The sequence below is a fragment of the Arachis duranensis genome, chromosome 3 (assembly GCF_000817695.3).
Source record: "Arachis duranensis cultivar V14167 chromosome 3, aradu.V14167.gnm2.J7QH, whole genome shotgun sequence".
NCBI lineage: Eukaryota > Viridiplantae > Streptophyta > Magnoliopsida > Fabales > Fabaceae > Arachis > Arachis duranensis.
In genome coordinates, this window is record NC_029774.3 from 127644615 (window position 1) to 127667593 (window position 22979).

Genomic DNA, 22979 nt, shown 5'->3' on the forward strand with positions numbered 1-22979 from the left:
GATAATTACTAGCAACCTAAATTATAGAATCTTAACTTTTTAGATAGCGCCATATTGCAAAACGAAGATGCAAGTGTGAGCCAGGGTTGCTTTTAAAAAGTTTTAAAAAGCTATAGAACAAGCCAAACCTACTTGCTCACTAACTGTATCTGCTATCATCAAACAAATTATTATTCAAGTCCCTTCTCGTAGTTTCCTCGCTTGTCATTTTCATTTATTCTTCCCTTATTAGCTTGGATTTTCTTAATCTCTTCGAGCTTCGAGCTTTGATTAGATACCACATTTCTTACTTTTTTTTTTCTTTTGTCTTCAGTTGCTTTAACTTAATCCTACCCAAATTGTAGAAATTAAATACATGCAAAACATAACAACATGTGCAATAAGTTAATTAATCAATAAAAAATGCAATTTGGATCAAATTCACTCCTTATATACCTTAAGTAACTAGAAATGATCTAATGGTCAAGAATTTAAATAGTTTGCATAAAATTCGTGTTCTGAGATAAATGTATATTTTCTTGGTTTATATTACTCATTTAAAATCAAGGTTCACACGTCACTATCTGATATAAGTTTAGTCCTAATTAATTTAGTTACATACAAATGATTTAGTCCCAAATTCACGGCTTTCTTTTTATTTTTATTTTTGGGCTTAAACTTTCTTGTCCGCCATTTTTGCTGCTCTGAATTAGACCTCACTTAGACACTTACTAGAACATCCAAGAAAATGATTTCCACTTCAATATACCCTCATTTTTACATTGTTTGGTCAATTTTGTCTAACTCAAATGTATTTTAACCAAACAGAGAAAATAAGTTATGTTCATTTAATTATTTCCCCTGCAGAATCATGTATATATGTTTCAATAGTCATTGATCTCTAATGAAGATTACGACTAACGTATTAATAAAACTGTAGTAAATTTTTAACTGAATCACACAATGAAAGGAAAGCAGATAAGGTGAGTCATCCTAGTTCAACTTAATTAGCACTATTTAGGTAGGAATTTGATAGCTCTAACTTTGAAAATGGGTTATAAATTAAATATTACTTTATACTATTATTTGTCTGCATATAAGTTATTGCAATTTGGCATCTTTTGTCAATAATATACAATTCCATTATGATCCACCTGTTCATTCTTTAATGGCCATGCTTAAACTTATCTCTATCTTTTTGTTCAATTTAATCGCATCTACTTAATTCCTTATCAAATTTTATTTGACAGAACGTACAACTTTATAAAGATTAGAGGGTTCCAAAATTAATTTTAACATAAGGATTAACGAAGTAATTGTGTTAGGTGGTGTCAATGCAAGGATTAGATAAAGATGAAAGGGAGAAGATTCTTGGGGATTTTAGGAACATTGTTTACTAAAAATTATGTAATATCATCATGCTCCTATAATCATTGTTACTTTATACCAACATCGTTTTTCTCTTTACCTAATGACATATTGGCCCTTCAGGTGTTATATTATAATAGAGTGATGATGATAGTGCTTAATCATTGCAAGATTATGCTTTAGAATCCTTAATATTTCATTTCTTTTTTCTTTTTTCTTTCTCTCTATCTCTTTACCTGAGAAACCTGTTTAGTGAATAGCAGAGTGCTTTGGTGAAACATAATAGCAGAGAGACTAATAATAATTAGTTAGGAGTTAAGGCTTGTCAACCAAAAAGAGTAGCAAATAAAGAGCAGTAATTGGTCATTGATGTCTATGAATGGAAGATACCCAAGTACTTAGAAAATTTGTTGACCACCTTCAACTCATTAAAATGTGAAGTATGCATCAGTTTCAAATTTTGTTATCATTAGCATAAATAAGATCAAGAAGCAGAAATCATAAGTAACATCCTCATTAGCAGGAAACATTAGGTGTAAGAAATAACTTTATGGATGGAAAGTAAAGTTGTTGATATGCTCTAACATAAAAAGTGAGCAATATAACTTAACATGCTTCAGTGTTTAATTAATATTTGTACACATTGGTAAGACACTAGACAAATTGTAAGTGGTCATAACTCTCAAGAGAGTGGAATCTTGAGCTTTTTTTCTTTTTTTCTTTCTTTCTCCTTATTGCAACTCATTCTTTAAAGAACTACTTTTTCCATACACATCATCAATTCTATCTTTACCTTCACAGGTATTCCTTATATATATTATAAAGAGAACTATGCAAGAAACTCATAGAGGTAGGAAAATGATGGAACACAAAAAAAAGGAGGAAAAGTAGAGAGACTGAAAAGGACTATAGAAGAATAGTAACAAAAAAGAGCCACCGAAAGACTAATAATTTTACCAAGGAAAAAGCATTCTTTATTTATTTACCACCTGCATGCATAATCAAAGAATAATCCACGTATTAGAACCATGCATGATGATGAATTAAATGTTTAAACACATTAGAAAACATAGATTACCTTTGTGCTTTTCGCAAACCTTGGACAAGAAGGAGAGGAAAACGATGATTAGAGCAACACCAGCTATGAGACCAATTAAGATGGCTAGTGTCTTCTCAATTTCATCATCATTGTGATTGCTATCATCTGCGCTCAAAATCATAACAACAATTTAGTTAGTTTCAAAGGACTCTTCATCAATTCGAAAACAGAAAGTTCAAATACTTTCAAACTTGAGATGTTTCTAGGTCAAGCAAGCAATTTTTTGCATTTCTCCTTTTTCCAGTTATTATTTATTCTTCTTGTGTCCTGAATCAGAAATAAGGTTGAATATTTGAATAGACTAGAGGGTATTTCAAGGTAGATCAAATAATTACCAGCTAGAAAATAAAGAAAAGATTATATTGACTAATATTATGACTTAATTTAGATAATTCCCAAATAGCAAAGCAATTCATGCCTTGCACTTCTCACATGACATCACTTCTAACTAATTCTCGAATCATGTGTTAAGGCAAGCTCAAGACTTACCGTTACTGTTGCGCGAGTACCTGCCACCTTCCGAGTATCGCGCGTAGCACTTGGCGAGATACATGTCACCCCACGTGGATGCTCCGCACTCCATTTTCAACCGTTGGATTGCATCAGAGAGGCAATCCTGACACTCCGTTGGGCTGAGGTCTCCCGTGCACTGCGCCACACCCCGCACATTCCCCGACCCACTCGTCCGGTACGTCTTATAGGTGCTCCCATCTGACGTCTCCAAATACGCCAGCACCTCATCCCGCCTGGTCATCGCATCGGAGGTCAACCCAATGGACGGTCCACATTTCTTCATCACCGCAGTCTTGTCTTCCACTCCCAAGAAGCTCACATTATCGTACTTCACAAAGCATCCGTCCAGCTGCAACGCGCCGCCGCATGCGTCCAGGCAGAGCGTGCCCAGCTGACTGACGGCACGCTCCACGCAGCGGGAGCAGCGGTCGTTGGAGAGGTCGCCGCGGCACTGGTAGAGGCCGTAGACGGTGGCGGAGGAAGAGGGAGTTGGCTGAATGGTGAAGTTGTTGTAGTTGGTGAAGGTGGCTGAGTTTATGAGCGAGGTTAAGAGGGAGTTTACGGTGTTCTCGTAGGGTGAACCCGGCATGAACTTCACCTGAGAGCATCCTCCGAATATGAATGAGTCGGTGTCAGCCATGGCGGAGAGCATGATCATCATCACCGCCAGCAACACAACATGGTGCTGATGAGCCATGTTCGTAGATCGATGGAGATGAATGCTTTGCTTTAAAGAGAATTTACGTAAAGGAGGAGACTCCTTCCTCTTCCCAGCTATATATGATTGTGAAACAAACAACAATAAAAAAAACTCAATCATTAAGTGCTATATGGTTAAAGTCACATACCTAATGTGTATATATAAATATTTTTCTTTTTTGTAGGGTGGGTAACTTTTTTTATGACTAGTAGTGGTACTAATAACTAATTAAGCTAATAAGCACTAATACAAGTTAGCACAAATAGACGAGGGTATGTGTTTTTTAGTCATTGGAATTTCGGCCTTATCAATAAAAAAGAAATTAAGCTAATAAGCTCTCTAAGTCAAAAGAAATGGTTATTAACTTATTATGAAAGTTTGCTCATGGTTGACTCCAAAGACAGATTTTTCTTGTAATTTTTCTTGGAAACCATAAATGTCAAAAGAATACTCTAATATTAGATGAAAATGTTACAATAATTTAAGATTGAAGGCAATAATTGACACATAATATTGATCTGCTCTTTCTGGATTTCTGCTACAATTATTTCAAGTACTATCTTTTTAACCAATGATTAATCTTTCTCGTGTAGTAGTGTCATTATTGAAACGAGATCAAATACTCTGAGGTCAAGTACAACTGATTTAACCAACAAAACTAGTAATTTACTCAAAACAGATAGGTGAGTCATATAATGAAACGAAGTACTACTAGTTTTCATGAGCAACTGTTGTTGCATAGGCATTAAAAGCAAAATTGGTGAAGTTGCTCAATTAGTATGTGACACAAAAATAAAATAACATGTTTATTTTGTTAAAAGGAAAAAAAAAATGGTACAGTATAGCTAGCTTAGATTAGATGATTCCTGTACATTGAAATCGCTATCTTAAGTGTGTTTAGATAATTTGATTTTATTCCTTTCAGTTTTTGTGAGGACAGTATAGAAAAGAAAAACTATTCTTGGTGGTCTAATTGGGTTCTTTTGATAGAAACAGTTTGTTTGAATATGACTTGCTTAATAACTTTGAAGCTCATCATTTATTATCATCTTTGGCATATCTGATTCCCTTTTACATCTCTTTTTCACGTATATAAAATAATTATGTGTATTATTATAATAAACAAACAAACTTTCAACTGTTACACTATAATTTCACGACATACTAAAATAGATCTGAGAACAATAATGTTAATGTCTCAACTATATATTACTCTCTTTTGAGTTTTGATAATCACCAAATACCAAAGCAATTATTAACATTTTCCAACACTTTTATTTTTATGGATTAAACTTGCGATCGGATTTGATAGCCAGCTGGCAATTTGATGGGCCCTATATATACAACCCATGAATAATAATGATAAAAATTAACTCACCTTTAATTTGATGAACAAAGTTGTTTGAGCTATATAGATTGAGATAATTAGCTCTATATGTTCTTGTTTAATTTATATCTTCATATTTGATTTTCATATAAGTTTAAGAGCCTTTTAAATTAATTGTTCTTCTTCAACTTTATATTTAGTTCCACTTTCATTTCAAGTGTCCCTCAAATTTTAATGATTATGATATTGATAACTTTGTGTTCATATTTTGCTTTCAATTGCTGCTGCATTTGAGTATTTTTCACGCTCATGGTATTATTCATGGCCAATATTATAATAATATGTGGATTAATCTAATAGTAGAAAGTGTTACTTTTTTTTAATGATCGGTGCAGAAAACTTCATGAGAAGATTTTTACAAACAAGATAAATACATTTGATTTCACATAATGTTGAGAACAAAATAATGTTCCAACGAAAAAAAGTTGTTAAAGCAAAGTGTTTTTAAGACAAATGGTGTCGTTACATAATTTATATATTTGTTGTTTTGTAAAAAGAACTTCTTAGGTGGATATAACTTGATTAACAATTAATGCGGAAGGTAGAATTGATTGATGTTAACTAATGAAGGATTATCACTTACTTACATGTTGGCGCATATATAAGATAATAATAATATATAATTGTTAGGCTGAGTTAAATCCAAGTTGGTGCAAAGTATATATACCATAATAGTATCCATGATATCAAAGAAACAAATAATAAGCAATTAACTAATCTTGCTAGATAGTAGATTCTTACCAAAAGCAATTATGTTAGGAGCTGTGAGGGTGCATGGGATTGGACAAAGACATTTCTCCATCCATCCTATACAATGCTAGGTAGAGTGAGAAACTTCCTAGCTTTAACCATTTGCATTAAAATTATAAGCCCCACATACAATACAAGTCAATTCCAGCCCAACTCCGTATGCATAGAAAATTAAATCAACTTCATTAGATCAATTTAGGCTAGTCGAGTGATCAGTTTACTGATATTATGCATACAACAATCTATTGACTATCGACAAATTCTTAAATAGAGCTCAAATCCAGAGAATACGTGACACAAAAAAAATCAACTTTATTCATTCGTAACATAACAATTCAATATAGGTGGTAAACTTTTATGTTGATTAAAAATGATGAAATAAAAAGTACATGATATAAAAGATTGGTAGATTTATTATCTTATAATCTTGAATATAAACTTATTTCATCAGTCACTTTTTTTTTTCATGATTTAATCTGTTCATTTAAATATTTTAAAAAGATTTATTTGGACTTGGACTTGCTCTTAATTAATCCAACTCATCAAGCTACCAACACTGACTGCAATTGACAATATATATAATATTTGATAATACATCATTTATGAATTCCACCATTCAGTTTAAGTGTGTTCAAACATGTGTATGTGTGATATTGAACATTGTGTGGACAATTGACTAATTTTATAATGAGTTGTTCAACTAATACAAGCAGCTGAAAAACGGAAGTAGAAAAAGAGAAGGCTCTGCTAAAAGTCTATATATAGTTAATAGGAATAACATTCTTTTATATTTGTAGTGTGAATAATACAATTTCACAAACTCTAATTATATTAAGATCTGGAGTCAATGGATGGAATTGACTGAGGAATGAATAATTTGGGTGTGATTGTTAATAGCCGTTGGTAATTGACTTGATATATACTCATGTGATGTGTTTTATGGACACATAGATATGACTACAGTATATATATTATTTTAAAAAAAGGTTTTTAATGATTGGATTTAATTTATATTTTTTATATTCTCTTTCATATTTTGAATGTCTTGAGACTTACATGCTTTTAAAAAGAAAATAGGTTATATTATATTATTTTGTATTTATTAGCAGCACATCATGACTGATTAAAATGACAAAAAGTCACAAACACAAGGATTCCCTACCACCAAATGGAATGAGAGAACAGCAAAAATAGTAATTCTGATTTCTCAAATGTCACCTTCAATCCACAAATCAAACCTTTAACTCGCGTGATTTGCCGGACAGCTACATGTATCTCATTTTAATAAGAAGTTTAGTGGCAAAGGATTCCCAGTATGAGTATGTTTAATAATGAGAGAAAATAAGATGTTTTAGCAGTTTTAATCGTTTGTCTCAATTATAAATATATATATAATATTAATTGAAAAAAAATAAAAAATTAACTTTTAGTTAGTTAATATTAATTAATTTTAGTTTAAGATTTAAAATAAAAAATTTATGATTTAAGATTTAGAATAAATAAAATAACTTAAAAAATAGTTAGTTGATGTTGGCTAAAAAAAATTGGTTACTTAAAATTTTTTTCCAAAAGTTTAATGATGAAAACTACTATACGAGTGTATGTTACACATTTCATGAATGGCATAAAAAGAAGAGAAACTAACCACCCAAAAAGCTTCAATTATTATGCCTCTTCTTTAAATAAATTGTCTGGCAATAACAAAATTGACTTACTCCCACATTACAACTAAGAAAAAGGCGTTTGGTTTATGACATTTGAGTTTAAGATTTTAATGGAACTTTTCGTTATGGATACGTTTTCCTTTTATTATAAAAAGTTTTTCCATTTTTCCAAAATACAATAATCTAACAAGTTTAGATGCACTATATATAGCTCCTTCATACTCTTTATACGTGACCAAGCAATATAATATGTCACCAGAAGCACTAGGTTCCATTTAATTTAAATGTTAGACATACTTTTAGAATATTTTGTTCCAAAGTCTAAGTCAATATAATTATTTTATATGCATAGTGCATACTGATTTCCGTTGGTAGACTTGGGGTTGACAATATAATTAATTAAGATAGTCTGGTTGATTAGAATCACAAGTCTCAAAGGAGAGTGATTTGTATTAAGTGAATAGGAGGTTGAGGTTGAATAGAGATGAAATTGATTGATGTCTACGTATCGAATAATTGACCTAATAGAAAACAGAATCCTTCAAATACGACTAAACTATTCTTCATACGTGGTCAAGTCGTTTTAGGGGGAAAAATGAGAAAAATGATGACATTTAAACTCTTTTATACGGTTTTAATTACCACTAAAGTGAAAAAGGAGATAAAAACAATAATATAATACCTTTTTTTTTTTCATGATGGAGTGTTATATTATTCAGTTCACTCCACAATAACACGTTACATTCAACGTATAGTTCAAGTTTATTTCATCTGTGAGGAGGGGAAGGATTGAAGGAAGGTCACCTCACACACATTCAATAATATAATATTTTGTATGCATTATTCATTGATATTAACATGAGAAATTAATGAGGATTTTTGTCTTTTGGCATTTGATGTGCCACCACATAAAAGTAGTACTCTACATAGAGGCATTTCAGCCTCAACTTCCGACCAAAATGCCAACCTCATTTTGCCCCTATTATTAGATAAGGTTTAATTCACCATGGCTTTTGCCATTCCATTACCCGATTTTGGCGTAATTGAATCTCTATCTCGACAACATAGGTGCCCATTGTCCAATCTTACTTCTCATCACTCTGGCTATATATAAGGCTACAGGATTCGGAACGCAAACTTGAATAATTGAATATCAAATCCCACATTGCACGTTCCTGGCTAGATTATTTGTAATGTATCCATGTCCACGTGAAAGTGCCGTTTTGTATAGTTAGCTGTGTAAGTATGTAACACATATTCCTATAAGACTATATATAGTTTCCTAAAATATACTTCTCCAATTTGGAATATCCAAATTTTTCAATAATGAAGGGCAGTGCATTTCACATTCGGCCTCGTAAGTCGTAAGAAAGCAAATAGTTGATTCTTTACACACTTTCAGCGTCTGTTTTTTGAGTTTAGGCCACGCAGGAACTTAAAAGGCTCTATAGGCTGCTTCAGAATTTTCTTTATTTCAGAATAACCATAGCTCCTATGAGACCCATACCCAAAAATACGTCGTAGAGCAAAGAGAACAAAGTAAGAGCTAGTGTCAGATACTATTATGCCTTAGTGGCCTTTTTTGACAACCACATATATCTACGTTTTCACAACTTACATCGCATCAACCGTTTGGTTGACCGTTATTTATTTATTTATTTTTTGTTATGGATATTAAGACCCAATGTAATATGGAGGTTCATTGTCAAATTCTTTTTCCTTTGTAGCAATTTTCCCGTATATCGTACCACCTACATCTAGGGGTGGCAAGCGGAAAAGTCCGCCCCGCCGCCTAGTGAGGCGGTCCTAAAATCCCACTCCGCCCCGCCTAACCGAAATCCCACTCCGCCCCGCCTAACTGCGGGCTGGCGGGCTAAGCCCGCCAAATCTCCTCTTTTTTTTCCTATTAACTATTAAATAATGTATATAATTTCACAATCATTTTAATAAAGTATACAGACGGGCTAGTCAGGCTTGCTATTTGGCAGTCCCAATTTTCCAGCCCAACCCGCCTTTTTGGCGGGTTACGCGGGCCGGCCTGGTGGGGTTATGCCCGTTTGCCACCCCTACCTGCACCTACTAACAATAATCTCTCTTAAGAGTAATAAGGATGATCAAAATGCAAAAACGAAACACCACTGGAATTAATGATGACCAATGATGCAAATTAATATGTTGGGGAAATCAATTCAATGACAAATCCACTGTTATTGCCACACTTTCAGCATAAAGTATACAGACGGGCTCACATTGACTTAGACACAATACATTCGAAAAGGAAGATAAATAGTTCCAACAGCCAAATCAGATGTCATCATAAAAGCAGTTTAACAGAATTCACGATAAATTCAGAGATCAAATAGAGGCTCTTTGATTGCTCCAGGTTACATAAGATACGCAGATGGTCCATAATTACATTTATAAATGCATTAATCCGTGAGGGGAGATCATCTATTGAATATAATTATTTACATTATTACTCTTGGGCTGGGCTCTCACCTGGATTACACAATACAACATTTCACCACCAGCCCCTTCTGATCAATCCTTCCTTCTTCGTTTCCTAAAAGTAGCACAAGACCATTCAGTATCTTCAAACTAAGATGGTAAGATTCATACATCAATAGAATCCTATGCTTTTAAAAGTGGGAAAATTAATGCTATATCTATATGTATGAGGTAGGTGTTAGTAATGAGAAGAAGAATTCCTAAAAGAATTAGGAGAGTAAAGGGCACCTCGGGTATTTTCTCTTTTATTTTCAAAGTACCATATTTGAATTCATGCTTTCAAGGCTGACCTCCCACTGTAATAGTGGAATTACAGCTTACCAGTAAAATTACAGCAGTTTCAGTTTTATTTCTTCTAGTAATACTAGGTTCATATCATATTACCATGAAAGTTTACAAATACACAAATATACAAATTAATTATCAAAAGTGTGTGTCGGCTTGGTTTCCCTCACCTTATATGCACATATAATATTTTTCATTACGATATTTCTCCTACAAGTCAATGCATATATGTACTGCTATATCAAATCATCAATGTCCATAGGAATGGTGTTTAGCCAAGGATGAGAAAGAAAGACAAATATTGTTGTATCAAGATTATAAATTATCCATGTACCCCATTATACAGAAACTATTGAATGTAGAGAGACAGTAATCATGCATATAGAAATAATACTACGAACAATCCGAAATAAGATCAACATACCTTCAGGAGGCTGAGCTAGCTTCCTGTTCTGTGGAGACGACATTTCTTTCTTCAATTGCAATAAAATGTCTTCCATCGTACACTCTCTTTGCCAGTTAGCAAGCATGGGAAACAATTGTGGTTCAACCTAGTAATTTAATTATAAGTTAAATCTTCAATCAACAATCATAATAAATCCCTCACAAAAGTTACCTACCACTCCAGTCTCTTGGTTGACGCAAGTCATGTTAATCCTTGTCTGAAATCTAACAGATGGTGGATTGTCTGGATAATCCTTACCACAAAACAATTTCAATTGGTAGATACGCCCTTCGTGGACAGTCTGGTTAAAAAAGAAGATCAATGGGAAAGTTCAGCAAGTCAATACAATGCTTGGGAAACAGTAATTATATATATCCACTAGCAGGCAGCACACACATAAAGATTAAAGAAGAAAAAGCATACAAGTAACATGTTTCCATTTAAACCATGTTTACTCTGTAGTGTTCTGTGTTTAATCATATGAAAGTATACTATACTAAAATGGAGAGCTCCATAACCTCTAAATCATTTAGTTGCAAAATAATAATTACAAGATAAACCCCCCACAATTTTTGGAGATGTTTTATTACAACAAACCATATATAACATATAACATAATTTTAATAATAACAAACATCTTACACCAGGGGGACCTATAATTGTCCCAGTCCATGATTGCATGTAGATATCATCAGCATCATCCATTCCATAGCTTACAGTTCCATCTCCAATTCCCTTCTCACCTCTCTCAAGCTCTTCCAATAATCTGAAATTCCTAGGAACTGCACAAATATGGCCAAAATTTAAGCTAGATAACTGCAATTTGGAATTATTTTATACAGCACTTAAATATAAATGGCAAACATAGTTATCAAATGTTGCAACCATTTTCAAATACATTCGAAAGAGGGGGGGGAGAGGAGAGGAATGCCCAAACCACAACACTTGAGCAGAAAATGGCACAGAAATTATAATGTCAGCAGGCAAGAACATCGTTATGGCAAAGAAATGCGGCATTACCAAGTTAAAGGAAACAATGAAGAAGAACAAAACAAAAGATAAGTGTAACATCACACACTCTTCAGGCTAAAACCTTTTTGTTCCCTGTTTCATTTTCAGATGGATAATTTTAGGTTTTGAGAAATTAACTAGATGAATACAAATAAAGACAAAATAGAAGAACAATCTAAGTCAATATCTATAATTGATACACTGATGATTTCAATTCCAAATATGCAAAGTTATAATCTCATGATAACGGACCCATATGTAATAGCTATAGCTAGGTATTTAACCCATTCACACGAATCAAACAAACAAAGTACCACAATTAGAAATTCTAGATTGCACACACAAACATCCAGAAGGCGAAAAAATTAACCACAATTAGAGAACGAGCTGACAAAATAATGATCGAGAAAATTCAACCCAATTTAGGGGTAAAAAATGCTAGGAACCAAAAACCCACACAAAAAAAGAAAAACAAAAAAGCATGAAATCAGGAATCGGGAATCGGCGGGAAGGTGTAGAATACTGACCAACAACACTTGATCCTTCGGAACCCATTATTAGGGCGATGAAAAGAAACGGAGGAGGTGAAGATAGGGCTAGGGTTTTGGAATTGTAGAGCGAGAAAGTCACAAGGTTAAAGAGAGAGAAAGAGAGGATGAGTGTGACTTTGCGAGTCCAAGTGATGATGTTTGCGAAGTGGAGATTGGGATTAGGGAGAGAGTAAAGTAAGGGGTCGCGTCTATTCTATCGTAATTTAATATCAAATTAACTTTAGATCAGGTCACTTACCCCATCATTAGATCCTTTTATATTATTTTTCAAAATTCTCATTTTGTTTAATTTCTTCATATATTTTTATATATATGCGCTTAATAGAAAATTTTTTCCAATGAATATTTAGTTATTCATTATTATAATATTATATTGATATTTTTATTTTAATAATCGTAATACTAATTAATTCGACTTTAAACGAAAGCAAGATGGTGTGCCGAATTTTTCTACACATACTTTCTGTCTCAAACTCAAATAAAAGACTATAGCTTCGTTTTCTTTTGACGAGACAAATTAGAAACAAAAATGACATTCCTTTTTCTTTTAATCAAAGGTAGTTAATTTTATTTCAAGAATGGCATTCCTAAGTGCATCAGTTACTACTTACTATATAAGAAACATTATTTAACTACCTTATTCTAAATTTCTAATCTTCAAGATATCTTTGCAAGTTTATATACATAATGCTCATAAAGTTAAATTTTATTTTTACTACAAGAATTCAAGAAATGAAGCCGGACACAATCTTGGGCCAAAACGCGGAAATTAATCGAAAAAGAAAAAGCATGAGATGCTTTGCACAAAAGAAAAAACAAGAAATCATGAATTACGTTGGTAAGACAAAATTGATTGTGCAAGAGGATAAAAACACAACGATTTTCACCTGAGGAGGAGGGCTAACTTTGGATTAATCGAATACATGACAATCTCAATTTCAATATTTCTCTAATCAAATAAGGAATTACCAACCTATCCAAAAAAAATATTGCTATTGTAAATGAACTTGAATTATTTCTCAATCCTATTTAGTTTAAAATAAATATAAAGACCCAAACAAATAAAATTACTTAAATACCTTTTATCCCTTTACAAAATGGCGTTACTAACACTAGGGATTCTTCTGAAACTCTTTCAAACAATGAACTCCAACACACGCGTCACTGGCAACCACCGCTCCACCCTCTTACAAGTCATCAGAATCGTGCCTGCCCTCACCACCGGCCAAGACCTCTGGTCCTCACGCGGCTTCTACCTTCAGCTCTCCGCTCACTCAACATCTAAATTCTTCAACCAATTTGCAATACCTATGCATTCTTGAGGAGAAAAAATCTGTTCTCTATTTCCCTCTTCTCAAGTGGTTCTAGTGTTAAAGGAAAATAGATTACAATATAATTAACTTCACTATTACAAAAACATCGAAGATAGAAATATAAGGGTAACATAAACTAAAACCCCAAATCATTACAAAAACTTAAAATCAAAATTCAAGAAAAAAAACTCAACATAGGATAGTATGTTATGACGAATTCATCAACGTTGTCCTTGTAAGCTTTGGCCATAGGGGCCATGGTTGGTGACAGCCTCCGTTCAAACTTAAAGCTTATGGAAGCTTTTGTTGCAGCCACAAGCGGCACAAGTGAGAGCTTGAGGTGTTCCTTCAGTTTCTCTGCTGGTTGGTTCTCCGGTAGATTTGCTGCCGACGAGGGGAGCAGCGGCAGTTGAGAACTTGAGATGGAAGTTGTAGGAGAGGGAGGCATGGTTTGGGAGGAAAGGGGCGGTGCAGTTAAACATGAAATTTGAAAAAGTTGAATGAAGGTATTTTTGAAAAAAAAAATGTTATTAAAATTTCAATTATGTGTCACCATTTTCTGAAGGTATTGAAGGGACTTAAATTTTGTGTCCCGAAATTGAAATTTTACTTCTAATCTCTGATCACTCAACACAAACACTACCTTTTTATAATATGAAGATATGAATGCTGATCCAGAAAACAATCCTGTAGGGGCCTTGCCCTTCATGGGTTTAACCTACTTCGAACTTGCTCCGCAAATTGATCTCTAGGAATGGTTACATCATTACTAGCCTCCAAGTTTTTCAATTGCACAACACCTTCCTTTATTTCTTGCTCACCAACTATCACCATCCATGGAATCCTTGATTCTTTGGCAAAGTCAAAGTGCTTCTGTCTTCTTTTATTCACCAAGAACTCTGCTTTCACACCGGTGTCCCACAATTCACCTGCCAGCTCTGCAGCTAGTGTCAGGTCATTCCCTAATATGCTCACTAGCACTTCTGTCTTGTTTGGCCGCGGCACCTAAAGAAAAACAATACCATTCTGAAGTTATATCACACTGTGAGGTACAGAAGCGAAAACAAAAATAGGAATACTGGCTACACAATGCCAATAGCCACCATCATCATTCAAACTCTGTAGTAATCCAAGTTATTTAGGAACATTAGCTGGCTTGTATTTTCTTTCTTTCCTTCTTTTTTGGGATCCTGTCCTCTCAAAGGCTCAGATAAAGCATCAATGTTCACTGAATGTTGTGGCAAAATTGGTTTCAAAATGATATTCCATGCTCAGAACCATCAAGAATGATATATTTAACGTACACAGCCAATTAAGTTACTTGTCAAGTATTATGACTTTTACCTGGTTCTGATCCTTCTGCTGTTGTTCCATTATCGCAAATACTCTCTCAATTCCAAGACTTACACCAACTGCTGGAACTTGCTTTGAGCCAAACATTCCTATTAAGTTATCATATCGACCACCAGCAGCAATTGAACCAACCTGTGTAAAAACCATAAACCCATCCAAAAATATGAGAGAAAGATTCAAATAAAATTCATGTAGAAGAAACAAATAAGTGTGCAATCACAAAAATGACTATCATAAGATTGAAGTCAACAAAGAGGTATTTTCAATAATAAAGGATTACATTTTAATGTTACTAAAGTTCGAACATTCAAAATGGAAGACATATAAGACACATGCATTACCTGAGCACCCCCTTTAAAAACAGCTTCATATATAACTCCAGTATAATAATCAAGGCCCCTAGCAAGACTTAAGTCAAAAACTACTTTATCAATGCATTTTGATTTATCCAGAGCTTTAAATAAAATTTCCAGGTCATTCAATGCATCAGCAGATCCAGCATGTTCTAAGAAAGCACTGCCCTCTTGTTTAAGTTTAGATAATAATGCTAATGGAGATCCTTTTTCTTTCACATAAGTTTCAATTCTATCTGCAGTCTCAGCAGTTAACCCTTTCTCTTCCACCTACAGCAAAGATCAAAAGAAGAAGAAAAAGAAAAAGAAAAAGAAAAAGACATTACACTAAGAAATCAGCAGCATTTAAAAAGCAACAGCCATACCATATACAAACAACCACAAGAAGAAGCATATGTCCTCACCATTTCTTTTCTTATCTGTTCAAAAGACTGTTTGTCTAACTTGTCAATGCTAGAGCATATAGTCCTAAACTTCTCAGGTGGTACTCCACATATTTCCATCATGCCATCCAGTAACTTTCTATGATTCAACTTTATCTGCAAAAATAAACAAGAAAAAGAGTCACATACCAAAAATACCGTGTAATCTTAACACATTATTCAATAGAGTTTCAAGAACCGCAATCAATTGCCAGTCACATCCAAAGGAATGATTGGGATTAAAAAGGTAAAGAGCAAAGACCACATCAGCTTACATGTAGTTTGATAATTGAGTAAGTGGCATAGAAAGGAACTGATATTCTGATAACAATGGGGTTAACAATTGCACCTTAAGTTAAACGAAGCATATAAGCCAAGAACATATATTAACTAAAAATCCTAGCCACAGAACATAAGCCCAAGAATTAGCACATTTCTATGAGAACAACTTGGCAGTGTTGTGTTGCTAACAACTCTTCAAAAAGTATTGACAGACCACGATGGTTGATCTCAATAGCAAATTATAAGCACAGAAGACGGTCCTACAATATAAGAACATTGTGTCTAGATAATAAATAACACAAATATTTACCTCATATTCCCCAATGTCAAGCTCATCAAGCAATTCAGTCAAAACTCTAACAACCTCAAAGTCTGGAGCCATTTTTTCAGATGGTCCAGCAATATCAAAGTCGCATTGGTAAAATTCACGGTATCTTCCCTTTGATGGGTTGTCTCTTCTGTAGACCTTAGCTATTTGGTACCTTTTTAAAGATGTCAGGCCATTCATGGCCATAAACCTAGCAAATGGAACTGTCAAGTCATACCTCAATGAACAGAGCTCCCCACCCTGTCAAACAAGTTTAATACAAGTTAGCATGAAATAAACTTTGAAAAAGAAGAAACCAATCTTACAGATAACCTACATGGAAGTCATAAGGAAGCAAAGTCAAGATAAATAAAAAATTAACATGATCAAATATCGCAGCAAGATCATAAATGACACTAGAAATAAATATATTTACCTGATCAGCAAGATCATAAATCAACTTTGAATCTTCTCCATACTTCCCCATCAGAGTTTCTCGCAACTCAAAAACAGGGGTATCCAAGGCTGTGGCGCCATGCCTCTCAAAGACTTGTTCTATTATTGAAAATGCCTTCTTTCTAATTGTCATTTGCTCTTTAGCGAAATCACGAGTTCCCTGAAATTTTGTATTGTAATACTCAACGTAAGATTACCAGCAAGCACATCCCATGTGGTAACATATGCAAACACAGAACATTTCCATTATCCATAGACAGGAGCACCAAATGCCAAAAAGATAAAAGTAGACAAATGAATAATAGCTCAGCAGCACAAGCCATTGGATTTGGAATATATGTTATTTATAGCTTTACCCCTTGTAAGATGCCTTTTGCTGTAATTGATCAAGCTCAAGCAGTCTACTCTTTCAATTATTAACCCACATAAAAGTTCTCGAATGAATTTGATACGAATTAAGTAGATTAAATCTGTAAGCTTCACAAGTACATTTAGAGAATTACCTTAGGGATCTTGGGCAATCTTCTGCTTTCATTGCTTTCCAGAATATCCTTTACCTTCAATAAAAATCCATTAAACTCAGGTTCGGCTGAATCCAAAAACAATTGAAAGTTTCCCACCATTGTCTCTAACAACCCTGAATTCTCAACAGCAGCCGCTCTTTTACTCTGCAACCCGTCCTTAATCAATGGCAAAATCATACTAGTTCCTTTGCCCAAAACAACCTTCTTCTTCTTCTTGTCTGCTTTTGAATTCTCTGCATTGCCCTGAACCCCTTGACCCTTTTCATTCAGCTCCGCACCTTCAAGTACAGCAAAGGCAGTCACAACTTCCCATGCCACAATCTTCCAAACAGACCCCAATAGCACGTTGACTTTGCCTGCAAACTTAACATAGTCCTTTCCTAAAACCAAGCCCAAAGCCGCATTGAAACCACTACCTAAGCTAGCATCAGTAGGGCATTCCTTTCCAAACATCTCCCCAATGCTCGATTTCAAATCATCACTGCTTATGGACTCCAAATTATTCTTAGCACGCAGAAAACTACACTCACCAAGTTCTCTCAATGCCGCTGCCAATGACAATAGCACAGTGGAGACAGCTTGTTCAGTTCCATCACTAGCAGCCTGAATTTCAGCCAATTTAAAACCCGAATTTAACTCAACTCGCATCTTTGAATGCACCGATTTAACCTGTTCCCTCAAAGTTCCATGAATCTTTGGAACCTTGGCAACCGCTCCAATCTTCTCCTTTCCCACCAGCTTGGATCCGTTAAGCAGAACCCTCATATCACTTGCGACTCCAACTTCCTCCTTGGAAGTATGACCGTCACCGGAATCCATCAAATTGAAGGCGGTCACGTCGGCTTTTGAGGCCTCGCAGGACAGCGCGGCGGCGACATCGGAGAAGGACGTCAATGCGGCGGATTGGTGGTCCAAAATAGCTGAAACTCCAAGCAATGCCGAAGAAGCGTTGTTGAGAACGAGCAACTCGTCTTGAGTGACTTGGAAATCTTCGAATCGGAAAGCGCTGGGGTTGGAATTGAGGGATTCGGAAATGAGAAGAAGAAGGTCAGGGCGAATGGAAGAGGAGGGAGTGAGGAGGAGCTTGTTGAGAAGTACGAGGAGGAAGGCTCGGATTTCGAAGAGGGAGAGGAAGTTAGGGATTGCGATGGTGTGCTTCAACGAGGGCGTTGCAGAGGACGATGAGGTGGAGAGCCTGTCGAGGGCGGATGTATCAATGCGGACATGGGCGAGGCTGGCGGAGACGGCGGAGACGGCGGAGGAGGAGAGGGAGGAGCCCTTGCCGCCGAGTGTAACGGTAGAGAGCTCAGCCATGAGCGGTGAAGGCTGAAACCAGTTGCGACTTGAGAGAACGGAAGCAGGGTTTTACTGTTTTAGGTTCCTTCTTCCTACAACGCCGCTACTAATAAGCTTTCCTTGCTTCCCATAGATTCTTCTTTTCTTTAAAGTGGACACTCAGACGAAGTTGATAGTTGAGAGATATTTGATAACAATATAGTAAAATACTTAAATTTATTAAATTATTTAAAAATTTTCAGCTATTAATTTAATTGTATATAAGTTTTTATTTTTTTTCAATTTTTTTGTTAATATTTTTTTTAGTATTCTATGATATTGTATTCTTTTAGTCATACCAATTACTATTTCACCTAAAAATAATAACTATGATATTAATATGTATTATATTAAAAAGTTTTAATTATATCAAATTATGTAATTATTTTCAATTTTCATCTTTGTATCAAAATATCTTTATGATTAATTACGTTACTATTATTCACTATGTCTGACTATATTGTTTTCTACTAGACTTTCTCATATTTTGTTTTGTTCTTTCACTCAAGAAAATTCTCTTTTGGATTTTGTCATTTTTTAATTTTGGATATATCTTCTATAAATCTATGTCTCTACTACTAAGAGAGTTAGATCATAAAGGAGTTGGATTTTTTACTTATTTTTTATATAATGATTACGTGTGATTGAAATATAATATTTAGCAAAAAATGAAGAATTCAATTCATTGACAAAATTCTTCATAAGATTAACTACATTTAATCTTTTCAAATGTTAAATAAGAAGGAAACTCAGACCTAGACAGACTAAGTTCTTCAAAAATCAATTGGATAGGGTTCTCACAAGTTGAGGTTCATTGTACATTGCGATGAGTAACATCACTCACTTTCACTTTCACTGCTTTGCCCTCATTTGAAAAAGGGGGAAAATCAACTAAACAAAGCTTATGATTGGCAAGAAACATAAATTAGAAACTCTACATTTTAAAGGGCAATTTACCGGTTTGGGATGAGCTTGAAATGTCAACTGATTCAATTCCATTGGTATTTGGACTTTCTTCTAGTGTGATAATATGAAGAATGGAGAGTTCTGACTTCTGACTTCTGAGAAACTACATCCAACTATGCTTATACGATTTTGAGGACTATTAACGTGGCCCAAGCTAATAAGTTTTAGATTTTGACAAGCATGAAAGTGTAAACCCTACACATAATAATCATTTATATATCAAGTTGTATACCAAAGATTTTTTAATCAAAATATTTGAATTAAATTCTTGAGAGATCATTTGATTTCCACCTCAAAAGAGAGTCCAGATGTTTGTTGGTCATTTATCACCAAATTGCACAAAAAGAGTACTAGTCCTATATATATAATGTTTAATAGCTTACTGCTGGTCTATCGCATTTTCTGCATTGCCACCATTCGGCAGCTTGATCAACAATATGTTTCCATTGATGATGATAAAGCCATTTATGTTTGAAAATTTGAAATATTTACCTTACTGTTACCCTCATCATTGAGGGAATAGAACACTTGCTGTACAAACCACACCATAAAGAAAACATATTGCTTGGGCCTCGAGAGGTTTTTTCCTTTTTCCCACTCCCATTAAAATTTTGTTTCTTCTCCCATCGTGAATCTCACTTTAAATCATTACCTTGAGAAGATATTAATGCAATCTCACAGAGGCAATGACTCAATTTTTAAATTCGTTATTTATACAATTCTTCCAAGTTCACTATATTAATCCTCTCCACAAAAAAGCACTCAGTAATCAATAATCACTATGGCGTGTGCTGCATTGGTTACATCATCTTCATGATACAAAGATTTGCAAGTCTGATAAAAGTCGAAGGTAATTTAGAGGAAATAACTAAAATCGCGCACAAAAAATACCATGTCGCTGATGAATGCTTAGAGATGGTTTCATAATAAGAGAATCGGCAGATATAACAAGAAACTTAAATTTGAAAGCAAGCAAAAGTCTTGAGTGTTACTATGAAATCTAAAACATGAAGACAAAATCTGGTATCCAGGAGGTGGTGGTGAAGTGGTCATTTGAGAGGGATGAACCTGGAAGAGTGGGTGGCACCAATACCAGGCCTGCCGTGCTTGACGGGCTTGTAAGATATGGAGAACTCGGCAAGGTAATGGCCAATCATCTCAGGCTTAATCTCAACCTGGTTGAACGTCTTTCCGTTGTAAACACCAATGATGCTACCGATCATCTCAGGAACAATTATCATGTTGCGAAGGTGTGTGCGAACTGGCTCAGGCTTCTCACCCGCCGGAGCTTCCCTCTTCGCTTTCCGGAGCTTCTTGATAAGCGCCATCGGCTTCCTTGTCAGACCTCTCTGGAACCTTCTGCGAGCGCGCGCGGTGAACAGCTTCACGAGCTCGTCGGTAGACATGTCCAGGAGCGCGTCCAGATCCACTCCTCTGAAGCTGAACTTCTTGAACGTTCTCTTCTTTGGCGCTGACGCCGCCGCTGCAGTATCTCCTTCCACATCTGCCTGCAAAACACAAATTCACAATCGTCACAACAAACTTATACGGTTACATGCATGGATTCAAGAGCAGAAGAAGCCTTTACCATGATTGCAACACCTGAAGACGAAGACGAAGACGATGACGATGCAGAGTGTGCTGCCGGCCGCTAGGGTTTTTGGATGACACTGCGGACGAAAGCTTCCTTAACAATTTTTATATGTAACGGACATTTGGGCCTTATTGGACCTATCTCCCGTTGGGCCTTACTAACACGGGCCTGGCCCATAACAAGCCCATCGTTCATTCTCATTGTCAATCGGCTATTAATCCTCAATATAAATTAATGCATCATTGCTGACGACTAAATTCGTGGATTGACAACTTTTATTATTTTATTTTTTTAAATTTAAAATTATTTATATGGATTTTTGAAATTCAATTTTAGATATTATATTAGTTTTGGATTTTTTCTAATATTAAGTATTGAATTAGTTTTGTCACGTTAAATATATGGTTAAATAGTGTTATTTTATTTTGACATTTAAATAAAAAAAATTATATGATGTATAAATTATTATATTTTTTTTTTATCTTCCAAAATAATTTCGGTTAAATCTTATTTAAAAATTAAAACAAAAAGATACTATTTAGTATTTAATTATGTATCTAACATTGTAAGTCAAAATTAGCTCAACTAAAAATGGTTCACATACTAATATAATATCTAAAGTTAAACCTCAAAAATTAATATAATATTTTAAATTTGAAAAACTAAAATAACAAAAGTCATAAATCTTAGAAACCATTATAAAAATTTAGTCCATTATTTACCCATAAAAAACATTAATGCATCATTATCGTTTTAATTAAGATAGTCATTTTTCGTAAGTTATTATATATGGCGTCACTTTCCTAGTTATTGCTTCCTTCTATCTACCACTCCCCGGAGCGAAATGCATCGCATGCACGTGCACTTGACCAATTTCAAACTTTTGATTTTTACACTAACGGGAGCCAATATCTAAATTAATATTGCTTGCAAAATAACTGTTATGACAATGAGAATTATATTAATTAATTCAACTAAATTCTAAGGGTTTATAATCTGTTAATAAAAAAATTAATTTCAAGTTGAGAATATCATCATATCAAATCGATGAAATTAACTAACTTTGAAATAAGTTAGTGTAAAAAAAAAAAAAAACACAAACAATGAAACTCACATAATTATTACTTATGGCGTGGTTACTCCAACGATAAAATCTTGACATAAAATAATATTATAAATCGTTAATAATAAGATATAATTGATTAATATATTTGATTCAATCATCTAATAACAATTCACAATAATAATATTATGTTGATGTGAAGAAATCATTCTAGTAGTCACGATTACTTATTACATAAGACTATTTGCCAACAATAGGTTGAAGTGTTGAATAGCATGACTCGTTAGTCTTTCCCTTTCCAGAAATTGTGCGATACAAAGTAGAAACTGGTAACAGTAATACCACACGACACACGTGCATGCATTTGATATTCTTCTTTGGCTAGCATTATATGAGTCTAGCTAGTACTCGATCTCCCTTTTTTTGGCGTGCGTGCGTGCACTTGAAAATAATATTTTGATGCAACAAAATAAAATATATATATCACTATAAAGATAAATAGTGCCTATAATACTAATAACAAAAATAATGCATGTTTCAACGAGTATGATCTTCTGCATAATAATTTAGGAAATTATGATAGCTGATTCCTTATGCATGCTAGGATTTAGATCTAGAATCCTTGATCTACTAGAAAGTTCATGAAATTAATTAATTATTATAACTCACTTTCTTTTATTAGTTCACATACATATATAAACAATTGTATGAATGGTATATTATACGAGACTTTACGTGCGTATTAATAAAA

The 22979-nt window shown here is 34.3% G+C and overlaps 4 protein-coding genes across 4 annotated transcripts; all 4 read right to left on the reverse strand.

Annotated features, from left to right (window-relative positions):
• Window positions 1-1914: 1914 nt before the first annotated feature.
• On the reverse strand, window positions 1915-3798 carry LOC107481466 (plasmodesmata-located protein 6). The gene is made up of 3 exons (XM_016101742.3): window positions 2936-3798; window positions 2426-2551; window positions 1915-2336 (listed from the first exon to the last, which is right to left on the reverse strand). The coding sequence occupies exons 1-3, from the start codon at window positions 3777-3779 to the stop codon at window positions 2326-2328; spliced, it is 981 nt and encodes a 326-aa protein (XP_015957228.1). The 5' UTR covers window positions 3780-3798; the 3' UTR covers window positions 1915-2325.
• A 5850-nt stretch (window positions 3799-9648) lies between these two features.
• Window positions 9649-12439, reverse strand: LOC107481465 (ubiquitin-conjugating enzyme E2 variant 1B). Its single transcript, XM_016101741.3, has 5 exons — window positions 12237-12439; window positions 11341-11480; window positions 10874-10999; window positions 10678-10804; window positions 9649-10023 (listed from the first exon to the last, which is right to left on the reverse strand). The coding sequence occupies exons 1-5, from the start codon at window positions 12262-12264 to the stop codon at window positions 9965-9967; spliced, it is 480 nt and encodes a 159-aa protein (XP_015957227.1). The 5' UTR covers window positions 12265-12439; the 3' UTR covers window positions 9649-9964.
• Window positions 12440-13128: 689 nt separating this feature from the next.
• LOC107481464 (histidine--tRNA ligase, cytoplasmic) lies at window positions 13129-18721 on the reverse strand. Its single transcript, XM_016101740.3, has 7 exons — window positions 17250-18721; window positions 16727-16906; window positions 16294-16551; window positions 15684-15818; window positions 15268-15549; window positions 14918-15058; window positions 13129-14578 (listed from the first exon to the last, which is right to left on the reverse strand). The coding sequence occupies exons 1-7, from the start codon at window positions 18582-18584 to the stop codon at window positions 14279-14281; spliced, it is 2631 nt and encodes an 876-aa protein (XP_015957226.1). The 5' UTR covers window positions 18585-18721; the 3' UTR covers window positions 13129-14278.
• A 1745-nt stretch (window positions 18722-20466) lies between these two features.
• Window positions 20467-21247, reverse strand: LOC107481463 (40S ribosomal protein S15-4). The gene is made up of 2 exons (XM_016101739.3): window positions 21160-21247; window positions 20467-21079 (listed from the first exon to the last, which is right to left on the reverse strand). The coding sequence occupies exons 1-2, from the start codon at window positions 21160-21162 to the stop codon at window positions 20621-20623; spliced, it is 462 nt and encodes a 153-aa protein (XP_015957225.1). The 5' UTR covers window positions 21163-21247; the 3' UTR covers window positions 20467-20620.
• Window positions 21248-22979: the final 1732 nt, after the last annotated feature.

Bases quoted from the DNA above. Each gene is read 5' to 3' on its own strand.
- LOC107481466 (XM_016101742.3), bottom strand. From the start codon at position 3,779: ATGATTGAGTTTTTTTTATTGTTGTTTGTTTCACAATCATATATAGCT. The intron at 2,552-2,935 runs GTAAGTCTTGAG...TTTTGAGCGCAG, and splicing joins GTACTCGCGCAACAGTAACG to ATGATAGCAATCACAATGAT.
- LOC107481465 (XM_016101741.3), bottom strand. From the start codon at position 12,264: ATGGGTTCCGAAGGATCAAGTGTTGTTG. The intron at 11,000-11,340 runs GTAAGATGTTTG...TTTTTTAACCAG, and splicing joins CAATTATAGGTCCCCCTGGT to ACTGTCCACGAAGGGCGTAT. The intron at 10,805-10,873 runs GTAGGTAACTTT...TTAAATTACTAG, and splicing joins TCAACCAAGAGACTGGAGTG to GTTGAACCACAATTGTTTCC.
- LOC107481464 (XM_016101740.3), bottom strand. From the start codon at position 18,584: ATGGCTGAGCTCTCTACCGTTACACTCGGCGGCAAGGGCTCCTCCCTC. The intron at 16,907-17,249 runs GTAATTCTCTAA...ACAAAATTTCAG, and splicing joins GATTGCCCAAGATCCCTAAG to GGAACTCGTGATTTCGCTAA. The intron at 15,059-15,267 runs GTAATGCATGTG...GTTTTTACACAG, and splicing joins TTTTTAAAGGGGGTGCTCAG to GTTGGTTCAATTGCTGCTGG.